The 21,189-nt window shown below is 42.0% G+C and overlaps 1 protein-coding gene across 1 annotated transcript in view; it reads left to right on the top strand.

Annotated features, from left to right (window-relative positions):
* LOC145396517 (carbonic anhydrase 2-like) overlaps positions 1-19,297 on the top strand; it is a 164,398-nt gene extending 145,101 nt beyond the window's left edge. Inside the window, exons 2-8 of the mRNA XM_080269887.1 lie at positions 2,816-2,863; positions 3,884-4,048; positions 4,731-4,869; positions 6,047-6,219; positions 7,202-7,362; positions 14,416-14,502; positions 15,404-19,297. Coding sequence (XP_080126013.1) covers positions 2,816-2,863; positions 3,884-4,048; positions 4,731-4,869; positions 6,047-6,219; positions 7,202-7,362; positions 14,416-14,502; positions 15,404-15,508 — 878 coding nt within the window. The 3' untranslated portion in view covers positions 15,509-19,297. The remainder of the gene's footprint in view (positions 1-2,815; positions 2,864-3,883; positions 4,049-4,730; positions 4,870-6,046; positions 6,220-7,201; positions 7,363-14,415; positions 14,503-15,403) is intronic.
* The last annotated feature ends 1,892 nt before the right edge of the window (positions 19,298-21,189 follow it).

Here is a 21,189-nt window from a genome sequence, read left to right on the forward strand (position 1 = left end):
ATAGAAGAGGCGGGGCAGCCAGACCTCTGCCCTCCTTCCCTCCTTCATCTTCCTTCAGTCCTTACTTCCCTCCTTCCTTCCTTCATTCCTTCATTCATTCATTCATTCATTCATTCTCCCTCTAACCATCTTTTTCCATCTTCCGTCTCGATATTCTTCCTTCCTGTTTACTTCCTCCTTCTTTCCTTCCTTCCTTCCTTCCTTTCCTGCCTGCATTCCTTACTTACTTCATTCCTTCATTGTTTCCTTCATTTTCTTACATTTTCTTACTTCTTTCCTCCTTCCTTCCCTCCATCATCTTTCCTCTTCGATTCCTTACCCTCTTCTCTCTCCCTCCATCCTTCTCTCTCTCTCTCTCTCTCTCTCTCTCTCTCTCTCTCTCTCTCTCTCTCTCTCTCTCTCTCTCATTATTTCCTTCTCTCCTCCCTCCCCCTGTTTCTCCCTCCTTCTTTCCTTCCCCTGAGAGAGAGGGAGAGATGACAGAGGCCTTACTTTCTTCATGAGAGAGAGAGAGAGAGAGGGAGGGAGGGAGGTAATATCCCCCTCCTTCAATTGGAACTGGAAATTTAAACTGCCATAGCTATAGTATTATGGGGGAGGGAGGGGAGGGGAGGGGGAGGAGAGAGAAAAGGGGAGGTAATTGTGTTATGGTGGGGAGAAGGAGGGAGGGAGGGAAGGAGGTGGGGAGGAAACAAGGGATAAGGGAGGGAGGGAGAGGAGAGGGAGGGGGAGAGGAAAGAAGGGAGAAGGGAGGGAGGGAAAGGAGTGTTGCTGGGAGGGAGCAGAAGGGGAGGGGAGGGAAGGGGAGAGAGAGGAGGATGGGAAAAAGAGAGAGGGAGGGGAGGAAAGAGAAGAGAGGGGGGCAGGAGGGAGGGGAAAATAAAGGAAATGTAATAGTAGTGGTAGTAATAGTGGTAGTAGCAGTAGTAGTAGTAGTGGTGGTGTTGGTTATGGTAAGTAGTAGTGGTAGTTATGGTTATTGTGGTGATGGTAGTTTTGGTAGTTGTGGTGGTAGTAGTAGTAAATATGGTCCAGCTGATGATAGTGGTAGTAGCCTAATAATAGTAGTAGTTGTGGTAGTGGTGGTTTTTGTGGTAGTTGATGCAGTTGTGGTAGCTTGGTGTTGTAGTGGTAGTAAGTATAGTATCTGTGGTAGTTGGGGTAGTGGTTGTGGTAGGTGTGGTAATGGTGGTAGTTGTGGTAGTAGTTGTGGTTGACCCAAGGGAAAGAGTGAGAAAATTTGGACTGAAAAGTGGTTAGACGTGACTGTCCTGAGAGAGAGAGAGAGAGAGAGGGGGGGGGAGTAAATACAGGCTGACAGATAGATATATAGATAGATGGAAAGATAGATAGATAGATAAATAGAATACAGTAGATAGGAAAATAGTTAAATAGATAAAATCAAGATTCTCTCTCTCTCTCTCTCTCTCTCTCTCCCTCCCTCTCCCCCTTCCCCTCTCCCTCTCTCTCTCTCTCTCTCTCTCTCTCTCTCTCTCTCTCTCTCTCTCTCTCTCTCTCTCTCTCTCAGCAAATTGTGACAAGATGTAGCCAAGTCTTTCCTCCACTTTCTCTCCCTCCCTCCTTTCCTTCCTTCCTTCCTTCCTTCCCTCCATCTTTCTTTCCCATCCTACCTACCTACCTACCTACTTACCTACCTACCTACCTACTTACCTACCTACCTACCTACTTACCTACCTACCTACCTATCTACCTACCTACCTACCTATCTACCTACCTATCTACCTATCTACCTACCTACCTACCTATCTACCTACCTACCTGCTTACCATACTACCTGCTTCTCTACCTACCTACCTCTTTACGATGGAGAGAGAGAGAGAGTGAGAGAGAGAGAGTCTTGATAGGATATTCTTGTCAATTTGTCTGGCGGTCGCCCGAGTGTAAATAGATGGTTTTTGAGCAGGAGAGAGAGAGAGAGAGAGAGGGGGGGGGAGAGATTGGTATGTGAATGTATGTTATGTAGGTAGGTAGGTAGGTAAGGAGAGAGAGAGAGTGAGAGAGAGAGAGGGGGGGGGAGATTGGTATGTGAATGTATGTTATGTAGGTAGGTAGGTAGGTAAGGAGAGAGAGAGAGAGTGAGAGAGAGAGAGGGGGGGGGAGATTGGTATGTGAATGTATGTTATGTAGGTAGGTAGGTAAGTAGGTAGGTAGATGGACAGGTGCATACGTAGAGAGAGAGAGAGAGAGAGAGAGAAGGACAATACCGAAGGAAGGAGATAAAGAAGGAGGAAGAGGGACGAAGAAAATAAAAGACGGAATAAGAGAATAAGGAGGGATGAAGGAAGGAGCGAGAGAAGGAGGGATGAAGGAAGGAATGAGAGAAGGAGGGATGAAGGAAGGAATGAGAGAAGGAGGGATGAAGGAAGACGTGAGAGAAGAAAATGTGAAAGCAGGTGTGAGAGAAGGAGGGATGAAGGAAGGAGAGAAGGAGGGATGAAGGAAGGAGGAATTGAAGGAGGGGAGGTAACTTTTGGGCAGACGTTGACCAAAATATGATTACAAGGCTATTCCAACGGGGAGGGAGGGAGGGAGGGAAGGAAGAAGGGAGGGAGGAGGGAAGGGTAGAGGAAGAAGAGAAAGGAGGCTAGATAATTTAAAAGGTAGGAGACTTGGGGAGAGAGAGAGAGAGAGAGAGACGTCATGGTACTTATTATCATTATTATTATCATCATCATCGTCTTTGTACTTGCAGCTGTTATTAAAATTTTGCATCATCATCATAATCATCATCATCATCACCACCACCACCACCACCACCACCACCCTTGGCCTAACCCCTCTTTCTCTCCCACAGATGTGTTGGCAGCTGGTGGCGCCCATTGGTCTTACACTGGACAGCACGGTAAGATTAACATTATCCCCTAACACAGTCTCTTGCGATTCATTTTACATTCCCTAACACTTTCCCTTTTGTGGTCTGTTTTCCACCATTTTATTTTTCTTGTATCCCATATATATATATATATATATATATATATATATATATATATATATATATATATATATATATATATTTGCCATGGTAGGTTGGATGAATGGGATATAAAATTTTGGAGGAGGATTTTTAGGATTAATCGCTAGAGAAAAGGAATTGCGAAGCCTTCAGCTCCACTCAAGTAGTTTTGAAATGTACACACACACACACACACACAAGGCTATTACTGAGGAAGATATTAACGTCTCCAGTTATTTTTACATAATATTAAAAATAACTTATATAACTTTTTATTTTATCTTCAATTGTCTTATCTCCCCTTATCTCTCATTCTCTCTCCTTATCTCTCATTCTCTATTCTCACTCATTATCTCCATACCCCTTCTTATCTCTTTTATCTCCTTACCTACTCTTATCTCTCCCTATTTCTCTTTATGTCTTTATCTCTCCTTATCCCTCCACAGCTCTCCTTATCTCTCTCTCACCTTATCTCTCCTTATCTTCCCTTATCTCTCCAGGTCCAAGCCACTGGGGGTCCTTATGTCTTTTTCTTTCTCCTTATATTCCCTTATCTCTCCATATCTCCTCATCTCTCCTTTTACCTTCTTATTTTTCCTTATCTTTGCCTATCTTTCCTCATATCTTTCTCCTCCCTTATGTCTCTGTCTGTATCTCTCATCATTTCTCCATATAACCCTGTCTCTCCTTCCCCCCCTTATCTTTTCTTACCTCATCTTATCTCTCCTTATCAACTCTTATCTCTCCTTATCATCCCTTATCTCCCCTTATCACCCCTTATCATCCCTTATCTCTCCTTATCACCCCTTATCTCTCCATATCACCCCTTATCTCTCCATATCACCCCTTATCACCCCTTATCATCCCTTATCTCTCCTTATCACCCCTTATCACCCCTTATCTCGCCAGGTCCAAGCCACTGGGGTTCGACGTTCCGGACATGTGCGGGTCGTCGCCAGAGTCCCATCAACATCGAGACGGGCAACGTGAAGACGGAGTACTGGCGGCCACTCAGCTTCAAGAACTACGATGAGGCCCCCACGTCCATGAGGATCAAGAACAACGGACACTCTGGTACGTGGTGGTGGTGAGGAGGACGAGGATAGTGGTGGTGAGGAGGATGAGGATGGTAGTGGTGGTGGTGGTGGTGACAGTGAGGAAGAGGATGGTGGTGGTGAGGAGAAGGAGGAAGAGGATGGTGGTGGTGAGGAGAAGGAGGAAGAGGATGGTGTTGATGATGGTGGTTGTGGTGATGGTGGGGAGGAGCAAGAGGATGATGATGGTGGTGGTGGTGGTGGTGGTGAGGAGACGGAGGAAGAGGATGGTGATGATGATGGTGGTTGTGGTGATGGCGGGGAGGAGGAGGAAGCGGATAATAATGATGATGATGGTTTTGGTGGTGATGATGATGGTAATGATGATGATGATAGGGAGATATGTGTTTGGGGATGTTGATGGCTTTGGGTTACAGTGGGAAGTATGGTTTTGTTTGATGATGATGATGATGATAATGGTGATTGTGACAGGTGAGTGATTCCCAGTCTTTTTTACTCCATTCTCTCTCTACAAACCCTTAAGATCCCCCTGGACTTTCTTCATTATATCTCAAAACTTATAATTGTGAATAATAAAGACTCTAAAAATGAGATGAAGAGAGTATTCCTTAATTCAGTAACTCAGTGACATAGGCGTTTGTAGACCATGCGTACAATGATGATACGTGTCTCCCCACTAACTCCCCCTCCTCCCCTTGCAGCCCAGGTAGAGATGGACGCCCGTGCTGCCCCCAGGGTGAAGGACGGGGGACTGAAGGGAGAGTACATCTTCGAACAGTTTCACTTCCACTGGGGCGCTGACTCCTCACTCGGCTCTGAACACACCATCGACGGAGTTAGGTCAGTTATGGGACGATTTAGAGATGAGTTAGGTTAGGTCAGGTCAGGTTAGGGTGTGTTAGGTTAGGTTAGGGTTTGTTAGGTTAGATTAGGGTGTATTAGGTTAGGTTAGGGTGGGTTGGGTTATGTTAACGTGGGTTGGGTTAGGTTGTCGTAGGTCAAGTTAGGTTAGAATAAGTTAGGGTTGGGTTGGGTACTGTTAGGATAGGTTTGGCTAGGTTGGGTTTGGTTTGGTTAGGAATAAGGTGGGTTGGGTTAGGTAAGGTGAGTCAGGAAGTGGTGATTGTAGGCTTAGTTATATTTTGTAGTTGTTTGTGTAGTGTTTGCTGGATGTGTGTAAGTTAGGGAAGGGTACTTGCCGTGTGTGTGTGTCTGTGTGTTATATTTTTGTAGTTATTTGTGTCATGTTTTGTGTATTTGTTCAAGTCAGGGAAGGGTAGTTGCTCTGTGTGTGTGTGTGTGTGTGTGTGTGTGTGTGTGTATGTGTGTGTGTGTGTGTGTGTGTGTGTGTGTAATATATGTGCTTTTAGAGATACAGAAAGAGATAGTGAGGGATACAGCCAGATATATACAGAGCCAGATATATACAGAGCCAGCTTTAAGCCCGATATAGCCGCCAAAAGCAATGTGTTTCCGATGGGGAGAAACTTTACACCCTGTCTCTGCCTCGCCCTGCCTCGCCCTTGCTTCGTTCTGCCTCACTCTTGCTTCATTGTGCTTCACCCTGACCCTCCCTGCCTTACCCTGGCTTACCTTTGCTTCACGCTACCTCTCCCCACCTCACCCTTACCCTGGCCTTGCCCTACCTGTCTCATCCTTCCTCACCTTTACCCTATCACAGCCTAACCCTGCCTGTACCCCTGCCTGACTCCAGCCTCACCCTGCATAACCTAAGCCTCACCCTGCCTAACTTAACTAACCCTTCCTAACCACATTAACCCTGCCTAACCCCTGTTCACCCTGCGTAACCACAACTAACCCTGCCTCAACCTGACTAACCCTGCCTAACCCGCGCCTCACCTTGCCTCACCCCTGCTAACCCTGCCTCAACCTTATTGACCCTATTTCACAGCTAATTAACCCTGTCTCACCGCAGCCTAACCTTGCCAAACCCTTCCTCAAATTCCTAACTCTGCCTGACCTACCTAACCCTGCCTAACCCTGCCTCACTCCACAGGTACCCAATGGAGCTCCACCTGGTGCACTACAAGGCGCAGTACGGGAGTCTCGGGGAGGCTGTGAAGAGGGCTGACGGTCTGGCTGTGCTTGGTGTGTTGCTGCAGACCTCAGACAACGACAACCCCGCCTTCACGCCCCTCGCCACCGCCCTCAGGAACATCACACAGGCCGGTGGGTGTGGGCGTGGGCATGGGGGGGCGTGGAATTGGGTGGGAGAGCGTGGGAGTGGGTGGGAGAGGGGGGAAGAGGATATAGAAGGGTGGGATGGAGTGTGGACGAGTGATTATGTAGATTTGTTTGTGGTAGGATGAGAGATGGATAGATTGATGGTTGGAAGAGTGTGGGAGGGAGTTTAGGTGTATATGAAGGTCGTGGGTGGGCGTGATAAGGGGTGGGAGTGGGTGGGAGAAAGGGCAAGAGGAGATAGAAGGTTGGGCGGGAGTGTGGACAAGTGATTCAGTAGATTTTTATTTTGGGGAGGATGAGGGATGGATAGATTGATGGATGGAAGGGTGTGGGAGGGAATTTAGGTGGATATGAAGGTGGTGGGTGGGTGTGGGTATATGTGGGCGTGAGTGGGAGGGCGTGGGGGGGGCTGGAGAGGGCGTGGTGAGAGGGCCGAGATTAGCGTTGGACTTGTGTGGGGCGTGGGAGAGAGGGAAAGATGGTTTAGAAAGGTGGGTGGGAGGGAGGATAGTGTGGATGAGTGATTGGTTAGATTTGGGTGGATGTGAGAGAGTTTTGGTGGGTTGGATGAATGGATGGATAGATGAGTGGGTGAGTGGATGGATGGGTGTGTGGGGGGATGTGGGAGGGTGATGGAGAGAGGGAAAGATGATTTAAAACAGTGGGACAAACCAACCCAACCCAACCCAACCCACCCCTACCTTACCCAACCCAACCCATCCTACCCAACGCAACCGTACCCTACCCTACCCTACCGTACCCAACCCTGCCCTACCCTACCCTACCCTACTCTACTCTACCCTACCCAACCAAACCAAACCAAACCAAACCTAACCCAAACTAAATATACCCAACCCAACCCACCACAACCCAAACCAAACCTAACCTACCCCAACCAAACCCAAATCAACCCAACCCCTTTTGACCCAGCCTAACCCAATCTAACGACCTAATCACCTCGTTCCAGGTCGTTACGCTGAGGTGGAGGCCAACTATCCCCTCCAGGCCTTCCTTCCTGACAAACTGGACAAATTCTACCGGTACGAGGGCTCACTAACAACCCCGACCTGTAATGAGGTGGTTACGTGGACAGTCTTCGCCGATGCTATTTCCATCTCTGACCGCCAGGTGAGAGAGAGAGAGAGAGAGAGAGAGAGAGAGAGAGAGAGAGAAGGTAACACGGGTATGGAATAAAGGAAAGACAGTAGAGAAGGCAGGGAAGAGAGAGAAAGAGAGAGAGAGAGAAGGAAACACAGGTACAGAATATAAGGAAAGACAGTAGAGAAGGCAGGGGAGAGAGAGAAAGAGAGAGAGAGAAGGAAACGCAGGTATGGAAGAAAGGAGAGGCAGTACAGAAGGCAGGGGAGAGAGAGAGAGAGAGAGAGAGAGAGAGAGAGAGAGAAAGTACTTATATGCATTATTTATATAACCTGTCAATATGTTAACCTCTCCTCTTCATAGAGAGAGAGAGTGAGTGAGTGACACCTAAAATCCCTATAAACTAACCCTGTTATTTCCAGAATCATCGTTACCCTTTCAGCCCGACGATTTCTTCCTAAAAAAATAATTAGTCAAAAAAAATAAAAAAAAACAGGATGATCTGGGACTGAAGGGAATTAAATTTAGATAATACTAGAAGAAATAATTCCTAGATTAGTTAGAATTAATGTTAGTTATTATTTTCTTTCTTATTTTTTCTTTTTGTTAACCCTGTCTCTAACTTGTGGTGTCTTTGGGGTATCTATTTATATCTATTTTTTTTTTTCTGTCTGTCTGTCTGTCTGTGGTGTGGTTTTCTGTGTAGTGTGTGGGTTCTTCTGTTTTTCTTGTTTTTTTTGGAGGGTTTCTGTGTTTGTGTGTGTGGTTTAGGTTGATTGTCTTCAGTGTGTGTGTGTGTGTGTGTGTGTGTGTGTGTGTGTGTGTGTGGTTTAAATTGATTGTCTTCAGTGTGTGTGCGTGTGTGTGTGGTTTAAATTGATTGTCTTCAGTGTGTGTGCGTGTGTGTGTGGTTTAAATTGATTGTCTTCAGTGTGTGTGTGTGGTTTAGGTTGATTGTCTTCAGTGTGTGTGCGTGTGTGTGTGGTTTAAATTGATTGTCTTCAGTGTGTGTGTGTGTGTGTGTGTGTGTGTGTGTGTGTGTGTGGTTTAGGTTGATTGTCTTCAGTGTGTGTGCGTGTGTGTGTGGTTTAAATTGATTGTCTTCAGTGTGTGTGTGTGTGTGTGTGTGTGTGTGTGTGTGTGTGGTTTAGGTTGATTGTCTTCAGTGTGTGTGTGTGTGTGTGTGTGGTTTAAATTGATTGTCTTCAGTGTGTGTGTGTGTGTGTGTGTGTGTGTGTGTGTGTGTGTGTGTGTGTGTGTGGTTTAAATTGATTGTGTGGTGTGGCAGTGATGTGGTGTAATGTGGGCTGGTATAGTGTGGTGTGGTGCGGTGTGAAGCGGTAGTTTGATGTGTGGTAAATTGTGGTGTGTTGTGATAATGTGGTGTGGTGTGGTGGACTGGAATAGTGTGGTGTGGTGTAGTCTTTTTATGTGTAGTGTGATAGACTGGTATAGTGTGGTGTGGTGTGGTAGTGTGTCGCTTCTGGTGGTAGTTGTGGTGGTGGTGGGGGTGACAAGATGGGGAATATCTCGACAGACAAGCAGACGACGGAGTAATGGCGGAGAGACAATGACGAAGAGAATATTTGCACAAGGAATAGTGTTTACGGTAGGGTTAACTTTGTCGAAAAACCGCGTGAAAATAAGTCAGAATAACACATAAAAAGCCAGTTAAAGGACAGCTTACACACACACACACACACACACACACACACACACACACACACACACGATTGAAATATATGAGAAACGAAAACCAAGACCACGAAGGTAACTTTTGTTATAGCTAACAGAACAGCAAAAAGAAAACGTAACCAAAACACGCAAAATTGTACAAGGATTAAAGAAAAAATAAGTAAAGACAGACATAATGGAGACGTTAGTTAAAAAAAAAAAAGTAGATTATTTTCAAGACAGCAGGAAGACCAAACTAGATACGGAGCTGCAGAGAAAGGACAAACTGACGGAAGAAGAAAACAGAGGATTCAAACCAACCCGATTGAGCACGACGGAAACCGATATAAACACTAAACTGGTGAAGAAAAGGAACTCAACACGCCCTCAAATAAAGGTATGTATAGTCTCCTACAAGGTAAACTAACGCAAACAGCAGACTCTTGCATAAATACGATCAATACGGTAAAATGCAGGACCGTACCGAAGCATGACTATACTTGACTGGTCTACCCAAGTTACCCATGAAATTTTTACCCCCCCAAAACAAACGTTTTCTTTCATGAAATTCGCATGAAACCCATTTGTGCATGTTTTCTAGCTAAATTTGGCTTAATGTTATGCCTTTTTGCATGATTTGGCTTTGATGTATATATTTGCTTGATGTATCTTGCCTTTTTTCGTATTTTTGCACGAGTTTTGGCTGTATATTTGACGCATCCCCTCCCTTTTCCTCATCTTGTTTACGTTTTTCTGTGATGGTCTGGCGGTAGATTCACATAAACTTTCTATCAATTCTCTGTCATGACTAAGATTTGTTTAGGCAAGAATTACAAGGAGAGGAGATTACAGAATATTCCCATGTATTTTGTTCTTTCAAAAATAAGAAGAATGAAGAGAGAAAAAAGAAAATAAAGTGAAAATGGTTACTGAAGGGAGTGGATAGAGACGTGAATCTTGCATCTTTCCTATCAGTCCTGCATCTCGTAATCTTATGTAATTTTCTAACTTCTCCTTAGTTGTCTTTATTCACTAATTAGTCTAGATTAATAGCTGACTAATATAATTGCGTGGGTAGAGGTTTTATTGCTATCCTTAATTATTTTTACCTTATTAACTGATGTTTGAATATTTATCTTGTGTGTCTTTTGTGATGCTAAATAATAATAGGCATCTGATTTAAATAATAGGTGATGATACTGATGATGATGATCATATACCTCACTTTTCCTCCCTACCGTGTTCCTACTTTCTCTTCAGTCCTTCCTGCCTCTCTCTCTCTCTCTCTCTCTCTCTCTCTCTCTCTCTCTCTCTCTCTCCCAATATTCCCGCCTCACGCTGCCTCGCCTGGTGGTCTCTGCTAAACAACCCGGATTTAATTAACTTCATAGTCGAGAATTTGACGTCACACGAAAACAAGATGTGTAGGCCCGTAGATTTTTTTATTATTTTTCTTTTATTATTTTTTTATTTTATTGGTAGATTTATTAATTTTGTAGATATTGTTTTTTTACTATTTCGTTTTTTCTTGTAGTTCTTCGTTCAGCCTTTGTTTCTTCCCCCTTCTTCTTCATGTTTTTCCTCCCTCGCTCCCTCCCTTCCCTCCTTCTTTCCTTCTTTTCTCGCCTTGTCCCTCACTTTCTTCTCTTTCCGTCTCTCCTTCATTCTTTCTTACCTTCCTTCCCTCCATCCTTCCTCCATTCCTTCTCTCCCTCCTTCCGTCCCCCGTTCCCCTCCTTCCTTCCTTCCTTCCTTCCTTCCACGCCAGCACTCGCTCAGAATTCAACCTTAAGCATTCCTGCCATAAGTGTCAATATCCCTGAGTGCCATCAGGGCCGAGAGAGAGAGACTGGTGGAAGGAGAGAATAGATGAAGGAATGGGATGCAGAGAGAGAGAGGGGGGGAGGGAGGGGGGAGAGAAACTAGTTGAAGGAGAGAATAGAGGTGAAGAATGGAATGTACGACCTGCCTACCTACTTACACTACCTACATACCTACCTGCTGCCCACCTACCTATCTACCTACCTACTTACCTCCACCAACCTACCTACACTACCTACATACCTACCTACCTACCTACCCACTTGCGGCCCACTTACCTACCTATCTACATACCTACCCACCTGCTGCCCACCTTCCTACACTACCTGCCTACCTGCACTACGAACCTACCTACCTACCTACCTATCTGTCAGTCTATCTGTGTATCAGCCTAAATATCCATCCTTCTGTCAGCAGTATTTCTTTCTCTCAAACTTTACCACTTATCTTTCTAACTATCTATCTTTCTGTCTTCCCTCCTGTCTGTCTATCATCTATCTATCTATATATCTATCAGTGTATCTGTCTATCTATTTCTAACGCGAACTATCTATCCATGTATCTGTATATCTCTTTATCTATCTGTCTGTCTGTCTGTCTCTATATCTATCTATCTTTCCATCTATCAGTAAGTCCATCAATCAATCAGTCCATTAGTTATTATTATTATTACTTTTTTTTTTACCTCATGCCCAAGTGACCCCACATGACCCCCGTAATGATCCTTGACCTCTCCCCGCAGCTGTCGGCGTTCCGGGAGCTGCACGAGGACCAAACGACTCTCCTTGTCAACAACTACCGCCCCCTGCAGCCCATCGCCAACCGCTCCGTGAGGGTCCGCAAACCACTACACCACACCACCCACACCGCCTGCACCCCACCCCATATAAGGCTCTGAATTTATCTAACTATCTATCGGTTGTATATTCTCAGTCTATCTATCTGCCATTAATTTTTCCCATCTATCTAACTCAAAAGGTGGAGTCAAAGGCTTTTCGTCTCATCAACTCTCTTCCTCTTACTGGCTCCCTTCAACCTCTGTCTCTTCGCCGCACTGTTGCCTCTCTGTCTTTTTTCTGTCGCTGCTTCAATGGTCACTACTCCTCTGAACCGTCTGCTTGCATCCCTCCACCACTACGGCGGGCAATGTAGCACCTGTCTAGCAGCAAACTCTCATCCCTTTTCTGTCCAACTCTCTAATGCAAGAGTTAACCGTTACTCCTAGTCCTTCATGTATGCAACAGGTCAACTCTGGAACTGTCTCCCTCTGTCTGTGTTTCCTATTACCTATGACCTCCAGTCTTTCAAACGCAGTGTGTCCAGGTATCTCGAAATGAACGCATCTTGTATTTGGCTCTCTGTTGTCTTGGTTTTGTTTTTTCGTGGAGGGAACGGTCTACGGGCTTCTGGCCTTTGGTTCCTTCTTCCTTGCATAGAAAACTATCGTACAATTCGTCTGTAACTGTCTGATACTGTATATAAAATAACGTAAAAAAGGTTATTACCCAGCCATAACCAAAAATATATCGCTAAGGAGGAGGTGCTAGGGGCTTCCTTATCCTACGAGAATGGGCTTAGCCCCTGGCTGTGGTTGGAGGTAAGGAGTTAGAAGCCAAGGCTTGCAGGGATATCCACTGTCTCCTAGAAGAATGCACCCAGGTGGAACCTCGCGGTTTTCAAACATTCTTTTAAGTCCGCTTTCATTGAGTATCTTAGTATCATGCACTGACCCTGGCCACTTGGCCAAACAGTTAAGAATTTTGTATTTGGCATAAAAAGCAACTTGTACATTAATACTATGATACCGCTTTCTGTTCACATATTCTTCTTCAAACTCTTTTGGGGCTATTATTCTCACATGTGTCCCATCAATTGCTCTAGCCACCCCGGGGAAGCCAGCAATCTCCATAAATTCGATTTTTTTCCTCTGTAGTTCTTGGGGGTCTGTGGGGAACATCAAGAATCTACACATTATTTCACGTCTGTAGAACGCATTTAATGTCTGTGAGATAACTCTGCTGACAGTAGGCTGTGATGGTCCCAAATCATCACTTGCATAGTTGCATTTTACCTGTGGCCAAATATCTCAATAAAATGATCACTTTCATCTCCGGGGTAAGTGCCTGGTTCCTCTCAGATGGACTTTGCAGGACATCTCGTACCAAGTCAGTAACAAAAATAATTCCTGCACGATCCAAACGGTATCAGCTTATTAGTTCTGCATCACTTCATTCATTCAACACGTCCCTACGTGGGCGAAAACTTCTCTGCTGACGCCTTGGAGCTTCTTCTTCTTCAGCCATTTTCAGGTCCTAGGAATATTCCTAAACGTAAGTCACCTCCCTGGCTACACCTAAAATCTCCGTCTTAGGACCAGTTCTAGGACGTGGGAGCGTTTATAAACAAGTCTTGCGACTTGGGATCAGTTCCTACGACTTGCGACTAGTTCCTTGATCCCAGGACCTTTTATGAATACGGACCCAGCTGACTTCCCTGGGTATCATTATGTGGAGCGCCATAACCCACTACACCACCAGCCTTGTGTTGGGTTATGGTTACCACCCAGCGTAGTAAATTATAGCAGGAAGAGTATATTTAGAATGGACCATTTTCCAGTACAATATACGTACATGACATACAAATACTAATACGTAATTATAGATATTCATTTCATACATATTTATATCATTTATCTAGATTTATTACGTGCCCATATAATTTACTTTTGTATTTAATTTATTTATATATATTAGTGTGTTAGTAAAGAAAATGTATCCGGTAATAAAGTGTTTAATTTTTTTTTCGAATTTTTGTTGCCTCTTGAATGAACTGTGATGGATGGAAAAGGTAAGTTGATATTGGTGTTTTAATGTTGATGTTATTATTATTATTATTATTATTATTATTATTATTATTATTATTATTATTATTGTTTTTCCTTCCTCCTCCTCCTCCTCCTCCTCCAACTCCTCCTACTACTACTATTGCTACATACTACTACTACCATCACCACCACCACTACTACTTCTGCTACTACTACTGCTACTACTACTACAATTATTATTATTATTTATTATTATTATTATTATTATTATTACCCTAAGGAATTAATACTAGTAATTATATACGATCTTGTTTATATCATACAGAGTGATTCATACATTACACAGCCCTTGTCACCAGCCGATGTGTGTGTGTGTGTGTGTGTGTGTGAGTGTGTGTGTATTATTTCCCCTTCATGTCCACTTACGTGGTACTTACAATGAACTTCGTGTATTTCCAGCCTACTTACTTGGTACTTACAATGAACTTCGTGTACTTCCAGCCTACTTACTTGGTACTTACAATGAACTTCGTGTATTTCCAGCCTACTTACTTGGTACTTACAATGAACTTCGTGTACTTCCAGCCTTCGTACGTGGCACTTACAGCTATCTTAGTATACTTACAACCAACTTATATCTAAAAGTGTACTCCCTTCCTACTTACCTGATAGTCATATTAGTCTGCCTCCTACCTACTTACGTGGTACCTACTTACGATGTACTTAGCTTACTCCCAGCCTACTTACGGTGTACTTACCCACAGCTTGATGCGTTCCGTGCCCTTATGACCGAGGAGGGTGACAATATCATCAACAATTTCCGGCCACCCCAGCCCCTCAACAACAGGAAGGTGAGGTGTCTGTCTGTCTGTCTGTTTTCTGTCTATCTATCAGTCTTTCTGTCTCTGTGTATTTATCTTTTGTTTCTCTATCTGTCATCCGTCTATCTATCTGTCCGTCTGTCTGTATGTTTGTCTGTCCAAACTTCCATCTACCCTAACTATTCTATATTTTTTTGGTGGTTACTTCCTGGAGCTATCTATCTATCTGTCTATCTATCTATTTATCTATGCCAAAACTTCTCCTGTTCCTTTAAATTACAAACGCTCACTAATAAATTCTGTCACGTTTTATTTTATTGACTCCCTCCACACTATTTTCCTCATCTGAGAGAAAGACCTCCCTTCTGAAGTATTTATATCCCAAAGTATCATCAAATTTACCCTCCCTCTTCCCCTGATGTCCAAAAATATCCCCAGACTTCCTCCAGATATCTCAAAATATCCGTAAAATATCCCAGATAATTTCCTCAGCGTCGATAAATATCCCAGGAGTCCCAGTTGGCCCGAAATATTCCAACTTATTCCTTTCCTCTTCGTTGCCATCATCGTCTTTAATAATTGTCTATTTTTCCTTAGTGTTCGTAAATTGGCTTCAGTATTCTTTATATATTTTCACAATATCCTAAATAATATCCTCATTGCCCTAAAATATCCCCAAACCCTCCCTATATATCTAAAATTCTCACAAAACCAAAACGTTTCTAATTTCACGCCAAAACTTCGTACAGGTTCGTCTGTTTTACTTAAGGTCTTCGTAAATTGGCTTCAGCATTCCTCAATTTTCCGTAAATATATCCACAATACTCTGAATAATATCCCCATTTCCCAAAAATATCCCCAAACCCTCCCTATACATCCAAAATTCTCTCAAAACCAACAATTTCTAATTTCCCGCCAAAACTTTCGACAGGTTCTGGTATCCGGAGAGAGCGGCGCCGACTCCTCCAGCATGAAGAAGGTTGGACTCACTGTGTACTTCATGACAACGATGGCCATTATTATGATGAATATGTAGACATCACCACCAAATATGTGATTTAGGAGTGAATATGTGGGTCTGGAGAAGGTATGGGCAGTTTTGAAGGAGATATGGTAGCTCTGAAAGCAATATGTGTTGTTTTCAGAGGTAAGTGTAGGTTTTGAGATCCGAGTGTGTTTTTTCGAAGAGCTGTGTGATCCCTTGTAGAATTTTGGTAATATGTAAATTATGAGTGACTATGTGGATATTAATTACATATACGTACTTTATTTAAAGATTTTGCAAAGATATACGTAAATTTCAGGACATGTCAGCAGTTTTCGGGAGTGTGTTTTTCAGAGCTGTGAAGTTGCAGGTTTAGACAAAGGATAAGTTGATAATGAAAACTCAAGCCCTTTTGTGCATATGCGAAATTGGAAGTATAGATAATTATTACGATCTGTAACAAAGATGTATTTCACGTAAATTTTGAAAAAGGGCTGTTTGTTGTTAGAGCCACCAGGGTATGTTATAGTTATCGATTTTTTTATTTTTTTCCCACTAAGATACGAACATAGGCTACGAGATGTTATGCGCTGTGGTTGGTAATGTTTTTGTTTTGTTAATTTGTTCAGTACGTTGACGTTTTTTGTATATTTTGCTGCACCAAGATTTATTCGGTTTAGGAGTGACGTTGGGGTATGAATACGTTAACCCTTCACCTCAATTATGTTTTGAATTTTCCTCGTTACTCGAATGTGTTTTGTTTACCTTGCTCTCTCCGGACGATTTTATTCGGCTCAAAAAGAATCTCAGTGAAGGTGTTAATGATGTATGTAACCCTTCCATGTCGAAAAATCTCCACAAAACTGCATAAAATCGCCTGTTAGCAAGATTAAACTAGAAAGTACGTTATCCGAGTGAAGGGTTAAAACGGATTCAAATTATCTCGTACGTTCAGAAGTCGCCTTGAAAGCTGAATAAACCCATTTTCTAGGCACAGGAAAAACCATAGAGAAAACGCCATGGCAGTGAAGGAGCTAAATTATGGTGAGTATACTGAGGGTATGCTGTGAAGGTATACTGTAGTGAGGTGTGTTTATACCGGTATGTAGAGTTTTGATAACGAATATGTGCTAAAATATAGTATGGTATATTCTGGGTTAGAGATGTTTGTTGAGTATATGCTTGTATAGATCAGCTGTGTGGGATTAGTATATATATGAACCTTTTTTAACCTCTTCACGCCAATGATGTTTTCCACTTTCGGAATCTCCAGACAATTTTATTCAATTCACGAGATTTCAAACGGATTGGGGGGGGGGGTGATACAGGTTACACTGACCCCGCCACTACAAAATCTTTCCCCCAGTATGAATTAAATCGTCTGGAAGTATAAAAATAAATCTCAATACATCATCGAGCTGAAGACGTTAAGTTGCAGCCACGAAAAAGCGCAGGTCGTGGACATTATCCAACGGACACAACCCAGAAACACAAAAGCAAAGCCAAAATAAACCAAAAACACAAAACCCATCACTAAAGTTAATAAAAGAACAGAAATCCAGTAAACAAAATTCCAGTAGCCTAAACATAGCCAGGCTGAATAAACATACGAAACTTGGCAACGTATTAATTTTTCAAGAATTCAGAGACAGTTTGTGGGCTTATGCACTAATAATGATAATAAAAATAATAAACCTGAGAAGTGCTCCCTAATTTATTAATAAACGCTAAAAATGCCGGCTAGTGGCTTTCCCCGGCCCGAAATAATAAAGGAGGCACGTTATTAAGGGAAGCCATGTTGTTGATGTTGCCATATTGTGAGCATTGTTATTGTATCTTCACAGCCTGTTTCGTATAGGCCAGTACTTATTCGTGTTTTCTATTTCTACCTTTATTATCTTCCTTCCACCCTTCCTTCCTTCTTCCCCATTAACTTTTTCTTCCTTTTCATTCCCGCATCATATCTCCTTTCCATTCATTCGCATATCCGTCTCTATATTTCAGCCTTTTTTTTTTTTTTCTCCCTTCTCCCTGTCTCCTTTGCATTCCAGTTTGTTTTCCTTAATTTCACTCCGTATCTGCATTACTAAGTGCATTATCATGGAAGGCTTTCTTACTTTTCTATTCACAAACTCGTTAGTGAACATTTTGAACACAATTTGAAATACCACTGTTATACCAGTTGCTGCAAGTAAAATTTTATTAGTGCCACATAAGTTGTAGTAAGTTCTTTGTACAGTATTTTGTAGGTATTAGAAAAAAAAATGAAACTACTAAAAAGAAAAGTACATTCGAAATTTTGGAGCTCGAAAATTCGCAAGTACGGGAGCAACTTTTTTGTCATTCGTTATCAGTTTTATTAGCAAGATCATTTAGAGGATTATTTCTTTTTTTTTCTTTCATTTCCTTTTTCAAAATTAGTCCAACTTTGCATATATACCAGGTCTCACCTACACAATGAACTGATTAGTATTAGATGAGAAACTATATATGATGAACGTAAAGGTGCAAAGATTAGCTGACGTCGTAGTTTTTTGCAGTTTTTGCCTCAGTTTTAAAAGTTCATTTTTGTTTTATGAGTCTTATATTTTCATAATTGTTTTGTTTATTGATTGTGTTATTCATAGTTTATCACGTAATAGACTTTAATTTTCTCCTACATCATTTCAGCGTACGTAATTCCCAGTTTGTCTGTTTGCTTCTCATATTTATCGTCTCCCTTAAACTTTAGCTTAGTCCTTCACTAATATACACCTGGCTGACCCTGTCTACCCATTTCCACTTTCTTCTACCCCAGTCGTAGCATAGTCTTAGTCCATGATACTCCCAAACTACCCTTTCCAATCCTCTCACACCTGCCCAAATGCTTGGAATCTTTGGAAAAACGAAAAAAAAAAAAAAATGCAGATCCAAGCTACTGTACAGTGGGGGCAGCTTTTCACATTGTTAATAATATATATATAAAAAAAGAAGTGATAAAAAAATACGAAGTGTGTGTGTGTGTGTGTGTGCGTGAGTGAGTGTTTAATTTCGACATTTTTATCCTTTGTTTCTCTTGTAATAGAACGTGAAGATATAAAATAGAAAAGTTCCATTTATTCTAGATAGGCGCCATTTTCAAACCTTGGCCGCAGTGTTGTCGTTGGGTGATCATTGTTTTTATTTTTGAAGTGTAACCGCAGATTTGACTTAGCAGATGTGTTTACTTTCCAAAATATTCACCTGCTTTTCAAAATCATCCTCTTGTTGGTGTTTAGAAATGGAAAACTTTGGCCTAGAGTAATTGTCGGTCGAGTAAAAACGTTAATTTTGAGAATATTTAAAAGGAACCTTCGTTTTAGCGTCTCTGTTGTTATGATTAAGGCATTTTTAGAAATCCACACTTTGTAAATAGGCCAGTGTTATTACTAGTCTCTCTTTAATGAGCAGATCATTAGATAGTTCTCTCTCTCTCACATTCACTCGCTTTTTTTCTCTCTCTAATTTGATGTGGATTTTTATTTTCAAAGATAGTTGTCTCACTTTCCCACTTTTTTTTTTTTATGTTTTTCTTTGTTTTACTTGCTCATATTGTACTTTATCGATGTTCTCTCTCTCTCTCTCTCTGCATTTGTTATTTTTCTTTGCTTGCTCTCATATTCTATTTTATCACTCTCTCTCTCTCTCTCTCTCTCTCTCTCTCTCTCTCTCTGGTAATGTTAAGTGCAGTAGTGTCCAGATAACATAACAGATACTCCCTCTGTTGATATTATTATTATTACTTTCACCTCTATTGTAACGTTAATTGTACCACTCATAGTCTTTGGTTTATTTTAACAATGAAATGTTAGTAATAAATTGTAGCATTATAATAAAAAGAACAGCGTTTCATTGGTCCTTGGAATATTTTGGATGTGGTGATGATGATGATGATGATGATGATTATTATTATTATTGGTGGTAGGTGGTGGCGACATCATCCACTCACTTGATGTAATGCTGCCTACTTCCTTCACCTTTATCGTTCTTTTTGTGTCTGACTTCCTCTCTTCTCCCATCTTTCCTGTCGCTTGTTATTAATAAACTCCTTCCATTTCAGTTGGCTTTGCACTGAGTGACAAGCCTAATGGTTTCCTATAAGCCAGGAAAGCATTTACAACGCTGGGTGGTAACCATATAACCAAACCATATGTGTTACCCACGTGTCAGCAGGTGGGTTGGCGGAGGGTTAGTGCCCCTCCCCGTAAAACAACTAACTCAAACAGCCACCCCGTAAGGGATTGTGGCGTCTGGCTGTATAGATAGATAGGGTACTTCCTAGAGAAGGAGAGATTATACTCTCTCTTGCCCTTCCTTCAAAAGCAGAAATAGCCATGGGAACTTTTATTTATTCAATTATTTTTAAAGGATCAAACATATATACGATCGATTTCGTTAAGTTTGTTTTGTAGCAGGAACTAGACGCGGGAAGACTCTGCATCCCCCTTTCCTCGTCCTTCCTGGTAAAGCAGCTGTATAAATCTACAATAATATTCTCCCGTAGTCAAGATTTCGTTCTGAAGGACGGACAAGATACACTGGGAGGCTCTGTACTGTACTCTCCTTGACGTGCTGGGAGAAAACCAGGAGCTACGATATTAATGTTAAGTTTGTGAATCCAAGGCCATGATTTAAAAAAAAAAAAAAAAAAAAAAAAAGACTGGACGATGGAACCACATAAATGAAAATATGGCCTATCTGGGTGAATTTTAAAAATGCTGTATATTTAAATAAAGCTGTATGGAACATTAGAATGTATTTAGAAAAGTTCTGTTCTCCTTAGGATCTACATGACTGATTTGAAATATTTATTGTTGTAAAGGTATAGAGTACTTATGCAACAAAAGGTGGTGGGTCTTGCTACACACATTCTTCAGCATTTACAGTCATTGGTTTTAAATTCGTGGGTGCAGCCCTATGCCCGTTAGCAAATATTAGCTGTGGTACGTGTTATAAAATGTAAAGGAGTTTATAAGATACATAACATTTAGGAGGAAGAAGTAGCATCAGTGCAGTATAGAAGCATTGCATAGCAGTTTTAACCCGAGCCGCCTTATCTGTGGGTTATATGGGGTTGGTGAGTGATGACCAATACATCCACCAACACTCTCTCTCTCTCTCTCTCTCTCTCTCTCTCTCTCTCTCTCTCCACTACTTTTTGTTCTTTATTTTATACATGTCATTCATTGGTACACATCACCATTGTCTCTTACAGTGGCTTCAGTAGTACATAATGTTAGTGACTATGGCTACGTAGTGTAAAATGTAGGCTATGAGGCTATGATGTAAATAAGCAAGCAAGAAGTTCATAGTAATGAGTAACGTAATGGATGCTGACGATAAATGTAGAACAGATTGGAGAACAGCAAGTATTTGTATGTATCATTATACTGTATATGTCATGAGTAATGCTTTCTAGAATTTAGGTACAAGTTCAGGATACTCATGGAGAATGGGAAGTACAGGTTTTTATTGTTTAGCCATGAGACTTGCTCATTCAGCAAAATTTTTCGTGGATTTCTATACTTCGCAGTAAATGGACATTTCATTTTATAGTAATGCAGTGTGTATGCTGCAGGTGTCTCACAAGCTGGACCTGTCAGCCTACATGGTCATCTCTGGTGAATTCCCAATGATATAACTAACTCTCAGTCTCATGACAACAGCATCATAAAGTCCGCCTCTTTGGCCATGTGTTGCGTGAGTATTCTGAG

The sequence above is a fragment of the Coenobita brevimanus genome, chromosome 38 (genome assembly GCF_032717465.1).
Source record: "Coenobita brevimanus isolate Jiangsu-jjx chromosome 38, ASM3271746v2, whole genome shotgun sequence".
Taxonomy (NCBI): Eukaryota; Metazoa; Arthropoda; class Malacostraca; order Decapoda; family Coenobitidae; genus Coenobita; species Coenobita brevimanus.